Raw genomic sequence first — 12,962 nt, forward strand, 5'->3', positions numbered from 1 at the left:
GTAATAAAAGCCCAAGGGGCACAGGCCAGCCCAGGCAGGTTGAGGATGGTCCTCGGAAAGAGGCTGGAGACCTGTCACTAGCACCCTCATTTCCCACCCAGTGAGAGGGCAGGAATGACAGCCAGGAGCATGGTGAATGCCAGCTGTGTGCCCTTGGTTCAACCAGGAATGAAGGAGGGAAGACCGTGGCTGTGTGGCAACCCCAAGACGTTTAGGGGAATGACCGGGAGCTTCCCCATGAGAGGGACACAGGTGGCAACGTGGTGCCCAAGCACAAGGGAACCCTGGACACCTGCTGGGATGGGCCCTGAGGACAGGGTGCTGGGTGACATAAACCAGTCACAAAAGGGCCAGTCCTCTGTGCTGCCATCCTGAGAGGTCACATCCTCTAGGGGAGCCACAGCCAGGTGGGTAGAGAAGTGATGGGGCTCCTCTCTCCTGGGCCCCTGCCTGGCTCCAGGGGCCCTGGGCCTGAGCCCTCAGGCTGTTCAGAGCAAGGGGACAAACACAGGCTTGGCCAGGGCAGGACAGGCCCAAGTGGGAGAGCAGCAGGAGCCCGGCCAGCATGAGGGCAGCTCTGGGATGCCCTCACTCCTGGCCGCCCACTCAGGCTCATGACCCTCACCTCGTGAACTTGGGTGGAAGGGCCACGCTCTCGGATTTGCTGGCCCCATCTTGGCCTTCTCGCTGCCCTGCACTGACCCCAAGGACACCTCCCAGGGGTGTCAGCCCATAGGAGCCCAGCAGGGCATGAGCCTGGGGGCTGGTCCATCTCCATCCAGGGAGGAAAAGCCCCAGGGCCAACCAATCAACTGCCGTGATCAGGACCTCCTCACACTGCTCCTGAGTGACACTTCTTTCCATGCGGGAGATGCCTCAGGAAGCGTGGGGATAGGGAGCCCCAGAGTCGAGCAGGAGAGAATCACAAGTGGATGTCCTAGCCTGGCTTCCTGGGACCCCACAGCCCCACCAGCTCCCACCTTGGCAGACCCTTTGATGGGAGGCAATGGCATCCCCAGCCCCCTGGCCACCTATGCCCCATCTATTCTGCCCAGTGCCCACCCTCACCCTTGCTGCTCTCGCTTTCCCCAGGACAGCACAGCAGGGGCCTGATGGGGACATGCCCTCCCCAGCACTCACCTGGGACCCCGAACATGAGGAGGTGGGTGGGCTGGCAGGAGCCACTGCCCAGGCCTGTGAGCCCAGACTTACTCGGCTGCCATCCTGGGGGCGGGGAACGCCTGCTCTGCTTGTGGGGGCTGTTCCCCAACACCCACCTTTCCTGACCTGTACCCTGCCCTGCTGGGCAAATAGAGACCTCCTGTCCCCCATCCTCATCCCTGCCTTGCAGGCCGGATTTCCTGAGCAAGGTCACTCTGGGAACCGCTGGAGCCCAGTGGCCAATAAAACCCATCGATGCGGATGGAGCGCCCATAAAGCAGGTTGCCGCTCCCGCCCAGGATGTTTGCCCTGCGCCACCCCCACCCTACTGGCCGTGGCCTGCAGATGGTGGAGGCTCTGCGGCCTCTGTGGTGTCACTGCCCCTCGGTCACATCTGTGGAGACTGGGGACCCCGAGGCCTCAACGGGAGGGCAGGGAGCAGCTCAGGACTCCAAGGGCTCTCCAAGCTCAGGCCTTTATGGCAGGTGCCCTGAGGTGTCCCACCTTGCTCACACAGGTCAGGACTGGTCCCAGGAGCCACGGGCTGCATAGAACCTCCCAGAACATCCCACAGGCTCAGCCCACCACCTGAGGTCTCTCCCTCACTCATGCCCCAGCTGGAAGCCAGCATGGCCCTAGGCCATGCCAGGGACAGTGATTCTGCCTCTTCAGCACCCTGGGAGTTCACATTCCCTGCCCCAGATACCTGGCCCGGGCCCAGCTGCCTTGCCCCTTCCCTGGAGGGCCTGCCCTCCACCGGCTCTCTCTTCCTCCAGTCTTGGTGCTCCTGATCTCTCCTGTCCTCCTTCCTTCCTGGAAGCCAGGACAGGCTCCCCAGCCACCCCACCCCAGGCTGGAGAGCTCGGGCCTGTGCTCTTTTGCCTCTGGATCTTCACACAGGCTGTTTCCTTCGCCTGGAATGCACTTCCTGCTCAACGCTCCCTGCAACGAAACCCCAGTGGGCACACAGTAGGTGCACACCAGTGCCTGTCCAAGGACACACACTTTCCGGTCTCCCAAGCCAGGGGCCTGCACTAGTGAGATGTGAACCGGGTTCAGCGGTGAGGCATCCCTGGAGCTCACTGTCCCTGATGGGCCTGGGGGCGAAGGCCACATGCTGCTCAGGTTGACCAGAGGCGGGTATGCCCCCAACGAGGGGAAGACTATCAGCAAAGGCAGCCAGGAGAGCACCTGCAGCCAGGTGAGCATGTGGGTCCAGCAGGGCTGTGGGGCTGGGGTGTTAGACAGAGGGACAAGGGGTCCTGGGGCTGGTGTCTGGACAATGCTACAATTTCACAGGGGCCTCAGACTGAACAAGATGGGGCAGGAGGCTTCCAGGAGGGCCAAGTGTCCTCTGGCAGGGGGAACCTGCCTTACTGCAGAGGCCCTGTAGTCCCCTCTCTGTAACTAGGAGCTGGCCTGCTGGGCTCCGGGCAGGACATTCTGCTGGCCCCACCCAGGGAGGGCCTCTGTCAGATCAGATCGACTGGGGAGGTTGGTCTGGGCAGAGATTTCCGAGCCATCTGCTCTCCCCCAAGCTGTTCCAACAGGAGCACCTTTTCTCCAAATCCTAGGGGAGGCCTGACAGGAGGTGGGAGCTGCAGAGCAAACAGGCCTTGGTCTCTCCCTGGATGTCTTTCCCTGGACGTGCCTTGGGATGCTGGACCTGTGGGCAGGGGTGGGTTTTGCCTGCAGCCCCTGGGGGCAGGCAGAGTTCTGTGGAACCCACATCGAGAACACTTCACCTGCCCAGAGTAGCTAATCCCAGGAGGCCAGGGATGGCCAGCCCCAGCTCGGCACCCTGATGACCCCCACTTTGTGAACCCTGCTGCCCACTCCCAAATGGGCGTGGCCAACCCATCCCAGCCTCGCCTGGGTTCGGTAGGCAGGCTGGGCTGCGGGCCTCACACCTACAACACACTCTGGTTCCCGCTGGCTTCCCATGGCTTCAGGGACAATATTTGCTTTGAGGAAGGATCAAACATTTATTCTCTAATTCATTCAGGGAGCAGGTTCTCGAACACAAGTGCCCTCAGCACACAGAATGAGTGTCCAGGCTTGGCCTCTGGCAGAGGGTCGTGCCTGCTGCCCAGCAGCACCAGCCTGGCCTTTGTGCTACCCAGCCCTGCTTAGCCTGGCCCAGCACCCTCCTGCAGGGCTGGGCAGTGCCAGGCAGGGCTGCCCCAAAGCAGTGTGCCCCCTGGGGGGAATCCCAGCAAGGTTTGGCACAGGGGTGCTTGGCCCCCCCACCTGGGCAGTTCCAGCCTAGAGGGCAGATTCCTCGGGGGCCCACCCTTTGCTGGCATTTGTGTTAACCCACATAGAGCGGCCCCTGTGGATGGCTGCAGGCTGCCTCCTGAGCCCCCAACCAGGCAGAAGACAGGACTGTGCTGCCTCGTGGCCCCTGACCTCAGAGACACCTCCCTGCCCTGGCTGGGCCCCTCAGACTAAACCCCTGCCAGTGTAGCCATGCCCTGTCCCTGTGGGTGCCCCTCCCCCATCCCACTGTGGAGCCCAGGAGGGTGCCTCGCTCTCCCTCTGGACAGAGGTGGTGGGGGACAGGTGGGTGGACAGAGGCCCCAAGGAGAGGGTATCCTCTGGGATCCCAGTTCATGCTGGCTGCCCAAGACCTACATGGCTTTGCACCTGCCTCCCCGAGGTCCACACAGCTACAGGGCCAGCAAGGAGCTGGGGTGGCCACTAGTCCCTGGGAGCTCTGGGGAGCAGAGGCCACAGGTGAGCATACAGGGAATTGTGCTCTGTGACCAGGTGACTCAGGGCTCAAGGACGAGGGCACAAACAGAGAGTGGGCAGAGCCCCAGCACAGGCTCACACCAGTGGTCAGGAGGAGTGTCTCCCCGCAGCTGGCCTCCTGGAGAAACTGCTCCCCGGCCTGGATGGCTGATGTAGGTTGGGGCCAGGATGGGAGGTGGAGATATCAGGCACTTCCTGGGGCATGACCAAACCCCTTCTTCCTCTCTAGAACTTGGCCTGAGCGGGAGGACAGGCCGGCAGCTAGCTGGTCACTGAGGCACCCATCGTGCCATGTCCACACCTGCCCTGGCCCCATTCAGCCCCATCCTCACAGGGCCACTGAGGAGTATCCATCTTGTAGCCCCAGGGCTGAGCAATGGGGAGCCCACAGGACCTGGGCACTGCTGCGGCCTCATAGCCGGCTGGTCTGCATGCGCCCATTGGCCTCACAGCTGCGCACAGGCAGTGCCACCTCCTGCGGCCGTCCACTCTTGTCCGGCTGTGGCTCCACGGTGTCTGCATCCTCTGCACCATAGCCCCCACGGAGGCACAGAACCTTCCGGAAGCTCTGGCGGAAGTTGTCAGAGAGGAAGCCGTAGAGCAGGGGGTTGGCGCAGCTGTTGGCATAGGACAGGACCACCACAAAGAAGTAGAGGCCGGCGGAGGTGGGCTCCTCGGGCAGCGTGAAGGCCAGGTTGACGATGTTGACTATGAAGAAAGGCAGCCAGCAGCCCACGAACACCAGCACCACCACCACCACCATGCGTGTCACCTTGCGCTCCGACCGCCGTCGTCGCGAGGAGCCCACACGCACACCCGACGCCTTCACCTTCACCACAATCAGCAGGTAGCAGAGGCAGATGACCAGCAGCGGCCCGAAGAAGCCCAGCACGGACGTGTAGGTGATGAAGGCGGCACCCCACAGTCCCACTGGCTCCGGCCAGCTGAGGTTGCAGGTGCCCCATCCCTCTTGGATGTCAGCGAAGACCAGCAGCGGCAGCGACATGAGCAGAGAGAAGGCCCAGACGGCTGCGCTGGCCAGTTTGGCCACCCGCGGGCGGCGCCACCGGGCAGAGCGCAGTGGATGGACCACGGCCAGGTAGCGGTCCACACTCATGATGGTCAGGCAAAAGATGCTGGTGAACTGGTTGATGCCATCTAGTGTCATGACTAGGCGGCACAGGAAAGAGCCGAATGGCCAGTAGGAGACTGCGTTCTGTGTGGCCAGGAAGGGCAGCCCCAGCATGAGCAGCACATCGGCCACGGCGAGGTTGAGGATGTACACGTTGGTGACCGTCTTCATCTTGGCGTGGCGCAGTACCACATAGATGACCAGTGTGTTGCCGCCCAGCCCTACCACGCATACCAGCAGATACAGGATGGGCACAAGCACTGCCCGGGCACCCACTGAGGGTGCCGGTCCCCCCTGCGTCCCGTTGTGGCCACCTCCAGGGGTGACCGACACATTCCAGTCCTGCATGGAGGCCGGGAACAGGGGCTCCATGGTGGAGGCCAAGGCCACGTGCTGGCCAAAGCCGTCTCTAGAGAAGAGAAGGACAGGTGCGGTGAGCGGGGCAGACGGGATTCCTTCCTCCTGCCTCCCTGCCCCGCCCGCCTGGTGGCAGGTAAACATTGTTAGTCATGTTCAACTGGGCTGGAAATCACATTAAGCAAATTGTTTGGAAAACAAGGGAGGAAGGAAAAGCCATGTGGTCAGTAGACAGGCGTCCTGGTGAGCCAAGACAGACATGGCTGTTGATAGCCACAGCGGCCGCTCTGTGACCTCCCACTCCACTGGCCCTGAGGCCTCTTAGACCCCTAGGGGCAGCACAGTAGGAAAGGCACCAGGTGGTCAGGGGCCTCCAGAGCAGGACTGCAGCACCCAGCTGACCTGCAGGACATGCAGTGACCTCAGCCCAGCTCTGCTGGGAGTGGGCGATGCTGGGCTCCACAGGGCCTGGGCCTTCCTCTCCCAGGAGGCTCTGTCAGTGTCCACCTGGCTCTAGGGAATGCTATCCCTGGCACATGATGTCCACCTCCCAGCAGCCTGTTTTGAGAAGCTGTGCAGTGGCACCAGAGGTCCCTATACCTGGACAGTGGCCACAGCCTGTGGACTCCAGAGTGGGTGACACGGAGCTAAATAACCTAGGAAACAGCATGGGAGCAGGTGGACATGAGAGATGTACAGAAGGTGCTGGCCAAGGACACAGCCCAGGAGGGTGCAGGACTCGGGAGACAGAGCCCGGTGGGGACAGGCACGTGTGGTATCAGTGGAGAGGCAGAGACAGGCACAGAGTATATCGACATGGCAAGTCCAGGGGTAGGCACACATCAAGATGCATCTTTCATAGGAAGATGAGGCTCACGAGGGAGCAGCTGCCTGCCCAGGAGGAAGGGCACCAAGAGGCAGCCACTCTGGACCCACAGAGCCCCTGGGCCTGAGCCAGGCTGCTAGCCACGATCAGTGGCCTGAGTGACCCATGCTATCTCAGACAGGGGATGCTCACACCACTGCCAGGGCTGGGGACACCAGGGATGGGGCATAGGCAATTAAGCCTGGAAGACAAGACAGGACACCCTCCTACCCTGGGGTCCACACCCACACCTCCAGTCACCTAGGTTGCAGGCCAGGCTGCTCAGCACTGGCTAGTCGGCCTGGAAAGTTGGCAGGGGGATGGGTCATGAGCTCACTTCAGGTCCAGCAGGGCCATGGGGGTTACCTGCTGCGCAGAGACTGCTTCAGTGTGTTAGGGGTCTCAAGCAAGGCCTGGACAAAGATTGTCAAGGAAATTGACTTTCTTGGTGGGAAGGTGGTAGGGATTGAATCCAAGGGTGCTCTGCCACCAAGCAGCACCCCCAGACCTTTTTATTTTTTATTTTAAGACAGGGGCTCACTTTCTTTCCAGGCTGGCCTTGAACTTGTGATCTTCCTGCCTCAGCCCCAAGTTGCTGGGATTATAAGCGTGAGCACTGTACCGTACCCAGTCCCTATAAATTTGACTTTTAAGAAGTAAAATGAACAAGTGTCTATTCTTAAAAATAATAGACCTTTGTCATGAACAAATACAGTCATTTAAATGCACAAACAAAACCCAAGCCCAGCAAAGTCCAGATCAGCTCCAGTCTGGAGAGTATTGAACAGATAATTGGAGAACTGAACGGGGCTGAAGGAGCCCTGCACAGCAGACTAAAATATCAGCCAGGGCTACAGGGCGAAGCCACAAAAGACAGAGAGGAGTCTCCCAGAGCCCACAGACAAGCTGTGTCACCAGCAGAGGAAAGTCATGGCCACTGAGCAGCACAGCATCAAGGACAAGGAGGGAACTCTCAAGAACACCAGGCAGAGACAAGAGGGAAGCATCACCTGGTGTCAGGAGTGACGGGAGGACAACGTGCTTCCATCAGCAAAGAGGAGCTGCAGCCTGGCAAACCTGAGAGACCAGGCTGCCACCTGGAGTCCTCCTAGTGGAGCGCCTGGAGCCAGAAAGGTGAGGACTGATCAGAGCTGTGTTGCCCGGGTGGTCAGTGAGGCTGCAGGTGTGTGGTGAACATTTGTGTTGCAGAAATCTACCTAGCAAAAAGTCAAGGTAGATGCCTGTTGGAAATGACTGCTTTTTAAGGCCGTGTCAGGGAGTCCCTCTGGCTGGACTCCAAGTTCTCAGGTCTGAAGGGCTGTTAGGGCATGGGACGTGGTACCCGTTGCTTCAACCAGCATCTGCATGTGGCCAGGAGCGAGTCTGCCTCAGATACAGGCTGCCCTAGAAGCTGGTCCTGGAGGACAGCAAGGGGGCTTGTTTATCTGTCCCCAAGGCCTGGCCCCAAGGGCCTCTCCACATTTCTAAAGGAAGCTGAGCATTTAAAGTAATGTTTATGGCTCCCACGGACAGCTGTGGGAAGGCCTGTAGGAGGCCTGTGGTCTGGAGACAACAAATTCTGTGAGAGGCAAGGTGAGTGACGTGTATGGGCTGCGGTCACCCCCTCCCCAGAACACCAAGGAAGGGCTTCTAGCCCATACCCCTGAGGCCTGAGCAGGGCAGAGATGACCAAGCAGCCCTGAAGGTGGGCTGCCCACTTGTGAGGGTGGCTCAGGTCCTTTCTGTCACAGGCCTTGGACTCCTGAACATATGTTTGATCTTAAGTAAATTCCTCTTGTCTGCAGCTCTCAGCCACTCCCAGGTGCCCCAGTTGCCCAGAACCCAGAAGGGCTCAGCAGGCTATCAGGCTCCCACTTCTGCTGCCGGTAACCACGTCAACTCTCCAGTTATACTTCATAGCAGGAAAGAAGGAAACAGGCCCCCATGCTACTCCAGCCTCTTGGAAGCTCATCCTGACAGGCCATTAATCAGAAGCAGCAACTTTAGTCTCAAAAAGTAGGCACCTGTGAAAAATTGCCCCAGGCCCCTTTCAGATGCAGCAGGAGGGAAGTGACCATGGGGCCTGTGGCACCCAGACCCCCCCCTCTCAGGAGAGGATCTACTTAGCTGGCCCACTCTCATGGCACCAGGAGCAGGCCCAGCCCACATACCTGCCCCACTCTGGCTGTGTGCTCCTGAGCAAGCCAGGCTGCTTCTCTGAACCCTGGCTTCAGGAGCAGCACCTCCTGCCAACTGCAAAGTTACTGAACACATGAGATAAGCTCAGGCATGAAGATACCAGGTGCAAGGCCTGGTGCTCAGTCATTGCTCCCACAGGCCACCCTAGGTAGCTCAGCTTCTCCCCAGCATCAGGAAGGGCATCTGCCCAGGCTCCTGGGAGAAGATGGGCGGGACAAGGGCCTGGGAACAAGGATGGGTCTCAGAACCTGTGTCCCCTAGGCCTGACAGCCATGGTCAGGCCAGCCCCCAATAAAGTCTGCAATAGCCGGCATCATCAGGTAGCTGGAGCTTGGAGAGGTATGAGTGCTGCAACTCAGGGGACTCCCAGACCCCTGCCTCACCAGGGGGAGAGCATACCAGTGTTCTTGTGAGCTGGAGAAAGCATAGACTGCATCTTGGCTGAGACAGCAGCCTAATCCTGCCACCCTCCCCCAGGACAAGCTTCCTGACCTCTGCTTCCTCTGTTGGGACCCCCTGCCCCGCCCCCAGCAAGGCTCTGACTGTGCAGCCAATGGCAATCCCCACTCCTGCCCCTCCACTCTCTTTAGGGCAGCCTGGGGCCAGGGGCAGTATCCTCCTCACATTAAGGGAAACTGGTGGGAGCAGGCAGGCCAGAGCTGCACAGCCCCCCTCAAGGGCTCAGAAGGGTATGTATGGCCAGTAGATATTTCAAGACTACCTTCCACCTCCAGCGCACTTCTTTGGAAATTTCCATGGTTACTTTCCTGGGGAATCAATACTGGGTCATGATCATTAATGTATGGACCACCTCTGCCCTGGAGGCTCCGGTCCCACCCTATTCCCAGAGCTTGGGGACTGTTCCAACACACTTGGTAACCACAACTGGCTCTGGGTGACCTGGCTCCTAGCCTCCTTGCCCTGGGACACACCTGGCAGCCGGAAGGTTCTGGGGTGGACAGGGTCTGCACCCCACTGCAGGGCATTCTTGATTTCCTGGAGGGGTGGGTATACTTGGAGGTCAGGTGGGCACAAGTGCCCAGCTGGGATCTGAAGCTCTGTTCCCAGCAGGCAGGGGTGCACCCCAGTCCCCCAGTTGTGAGAGGCACCTCCAGAACCCCAGACCTTGATGCTGCATCAGGCCTTGGGCCCCAGAGTTGGTCATACTCTACCTGCAGCTTAACTGCAGCTTGAGGACCCTTGGCTGAGTACATGGATCTCCACCTCCCTCCTCCTTCCCCAGCCCAGAGTTGGCCAACCCCACCTTACAAGACGCCTATCCTGCACCCTAGGCTCCTACTGCCTCCATACCGTTTCCTGAACCCCCACCAGTCCCAGCCTCAGAGCCCTCCCACCAGTCACAGAGCACCCTCGGGGCCATCTGGGTTCCTGTGGCTTCTGCCCTGACCCGGGTACAAGGGGCGGCCTCCAGAACGCAGAGGCCTGAGGGCGACGAGGGGAGGGGGCTGCGGAGAGAAAGGGGTGCAGCTGCCCAGTCTGGAGAGCAGACGGAGGGGGACACAGGGCAGCGACAGGTGAATCCTGCGAGTGTCAGGCCAGCCCCCAATAAAGTCTGCAATAGTCTTTGGCCGGGGTGCGTGGGCGCCTGGGCGCGCCTCAGGCACTGGGTGCGCAGCCGGTCCCCAGGCCAGGGTTGCGTGCAGAGCGCTGAGACCTTCGGAGACGGTAAAAGAGACCCGAGCGGGACCTGGGCCGGGGCGCAGGGCAGGGGCTCCCGCGCGGGATGCGGTGGGCAGCGCGGCGGCACTCACCTGGCCAGCGGCTCCCTCCGGTTCCCGTAGCAGTGTCCGCGCAGCGATCGCTCCAGGCGCCGGGAGGGGAGGCGGGTCAGGTCGGGGGCGGGGCGAGCGCCGGGGGTCGGGGCGGGGCGGGGCGAGTGCCGGGTTTGGGGGTGTCGGGGGCTTGCCTTGAGGAGGGGAAGAGACAGTATGAGGGTTGGGTGTGGGGGTCGAGGCGGGTCACGTGTGGGCGGGCGGGTCGCGCTCTGGAGCGAGACTGTGGGAGAGGCGCTGACACTTCTCCTGCTTGGCTCCCCGCGAGTCCCCAGCCCTGGCCGTAGGTCATTCCCAACACCTCTGTGCAGGGACCTGTAGTCCCGGTCCTGTTGGCTGTGACTCTGATGACGGTCCCTGTCCCCACCCCATTCTTTTGCTGTTCACTCTGGGCCGCAGACCCCAGCAGAGGGCCAATGGAGTCCCTCTATAGTCCTCAGTCTGAGGACTGAAGAGGGGGCGCCCTTGCGCAGCGGGAGGCCTAGGGGTTTACCGAGGACTCTCTGAGATGGGAGGAAAAGGGAGGGCAGAGTTGACCCCAGCCGGCTTAGTGGTCCTGAGTGGTCCTGAGAATCGCAGGATGACTGCTGGTTCATCTGTGGCAGGGTCTCCCTGTAGCAGAACAGGGTTCCCAGGGGCTAAAGCACAGGCGCAGCCTCTGCAAGTGTGACTGGACCATCAATGCTAGCCCCTGGTTTTAACAAGGAGAACTCCCCTGCTAGGCACAGATAGCTGAGTGGGCCTGAGGAAATCCCACCCTGGGATGCAGTTCCCAGGACCCTTACCCTGCACCTGGAGCCTGGCCACTGTCTGAGTGAATGAGGGGTTCCAGGAGGCACCCATACCTGGAGGAGTGTGGGGAGCAGCCTAGCTGCCTGTCCACAGGTGGGCATGCTGCTGCTCCCCTCCTGTTGACTCTGTGCAGCTCCCTTCTCAGGGAGGCTGGGTACCCGGACTGTTTTCTCTCTCTCTCTCTCTCTCTCTTTCTCTCTCGTACTTGAGATTTAACCAAGGGTTGCTCTACCACTTAGCTACATCCCAGAACTTTTTATATTTTATTTTGAGACAGGTTCTCACTAGGTTGTTGAGGCTGTCCTTGAACTTGGTGGTTCTCCTGCTTCAGCCTCCTGAGTAGCTGGGATTATAGGTGTGTGCCACTGCACCTTACTTCATTTTGTTCTTTATGCTTCTCTATGACTCCATATTTCCTACTAGGAATGTGATTCTGTTTGTAATGGAGAAAGTGCTTAGAGAACTAAGAAGCCCAGCCTCAAAGCTAGTACCTGCTATCATGTGGAGGCCCTGGCTGGTCCTTGAGGCTCACAGTACCCTTCCCTACCCAGACTTGGATCTTAATGTTCAGGAAGTCGTCCAGCTGCCCTTCTCCCACCCCCAGACCCCAGGCTCCCAAGGGGCTGAATAGACCCCATCCCCGTGGAGGGCCAGCACCCAGTTTGGAGAAAATGGAGTTGGAAAGAGGAAAGCCAGCCTGTGGGATGCAGCCCTCCCCACCGGCCCCATGGCTGCCTCTCAGGTTGGAGGAGCCTCCCTGGCCCCAGGGCAGTTGCTGAGCTGATGTCCTTCCCTGAGGTGCTGCCACAGCAGCAGGGGTGGTGGTGGGGGGGTGGGGGCAGAGCACCCTCTGCCCTGGGCAGGCAGGCTGAGCCGTCCTGGCTTTCTAGGACCTCTGTGGAAGCAGGCTCAGCCTGTGCTGGGGTCCAGCACCTGGGTCCCGTGGGTGGCTCCTGGGGATGAGGTAGTAAGCTGGGCCTGCTGGCTGGCAAGGCAGCCTCTCCAAGCACACAGGTGTGATCTGCTGCACAGCAGCAGAGTCAGCAAACCATCTCTACATACCTAGAAAGAGCGCTCCTCAGGTGTCTGGCTGCCCTCAGTGGTATAGAGGTGCCTGTGGTGAAACAGCATCTGCCCACAGCTTAGGACAGAGCTGAGACATGCAACAAACCAAGAAACATTTTTTAAAAATTAAAAAAAAATTTTTAGTTGTAGTTGGACACAATACCTTTATTTAATTAATTTATTTTTATGTGGTGTTGAGGATTGAACCCAGGGCTAGGCAAGCCTCACATGTGCTAAGCAAGTGCTCTACCACTGAGCTACACCCTCAGCCCTTAAAATTTTTTGTACTGGGAATTGAACTCAGGGGCACTCAACCACTGAGTTATTGAGTTACATCCCCCATTTCTTTTATTTTTTGAGACAGGGTCCCCCTAAATTGCTGAGGCAGGCCTTGAACTTGTGATTTTCCTGCCTCAGCATCTGAGTCTCTGGGAGTATAGGTGTGGGCCACTGCACCCAGCTCAAAATATATATATCTTTTAAAGGTAGAAAGTTTTAGATTGTAATAAATACAGAGAGAAGCATAATGACAAAAATAACAGGCACGAGGGGCCAGGATTACTTCTCCAGGGAGGAGTGGCCCAGTGAGGAAGAGAGCCACAGGTGCAAAGGTCTGGGGCAGAGAGAAGTGTGTGGCTAGGCAGGTGAGGCCAGAAAAGTGGCGATCCCGGCCAGGTCTCCAGGAGGACTCCTCTGTGTTGTGGGGCCAGTTCTGTTTCTGTCCCACCACTGTCTTCTCCCACTTGCTGATTGCCCAGGCCCCTGGATCAGAGAGCTAAGTGGGAGCAGCCCAAGCTTCCTGATGTGTCCACGTCTTGGGGTAGAGGGCTAGTAGAGTTGCTTG

At 59.4% G+C, this 12,962-nt stretch overlaps 1 protein-coding gene across 1 annotated transcript; it reads right to left on the reverse strand.

The window, feature by feature from the left end:
- Positions 1-4,327: 4,327 nt before the first annotated feature.
- Positions 4,328-5,419, reverse strand: Sstr5 (somatostatin receptor 5). Its single transcript, XM_027940979.1, has one exon. It carries the CDS (start codon positions 5,417-5,419, stop codon positions 4,328-4,330), a length of 1,092 nt encoding a protein of 363 aa, XP_027796780.1.
- Between the last annotated feature and the right edge of the window lie 7,543 nt (positions 5,420-12,962).

The sequence above is a fragment of the Marmota flaviventris genome, chromosome 19 (genome assembly GCF_047511675.1).
Source record: "Marmota flaviventris isolate mMarFla1 chromosome 19, mMarFla1.hap1, whole genome shotgun sequence".
Taxonomy (NCBI): Eukaryota; Metazoa; Chordata; class Mammalia; order Rodentia; family Sciuridae; genus Marmota; species Marmota flaviventris.

What these genes read in the sequence shown, in the direction of transcription:
- Sstr5 (XM_027940979.1), bottom strand. Translation starts at nt 5,419, where the DNA reads ATGGAGCCCCTGTTCCCGGCCTCCATGCAGGACTGGAATGTGTCGGTC.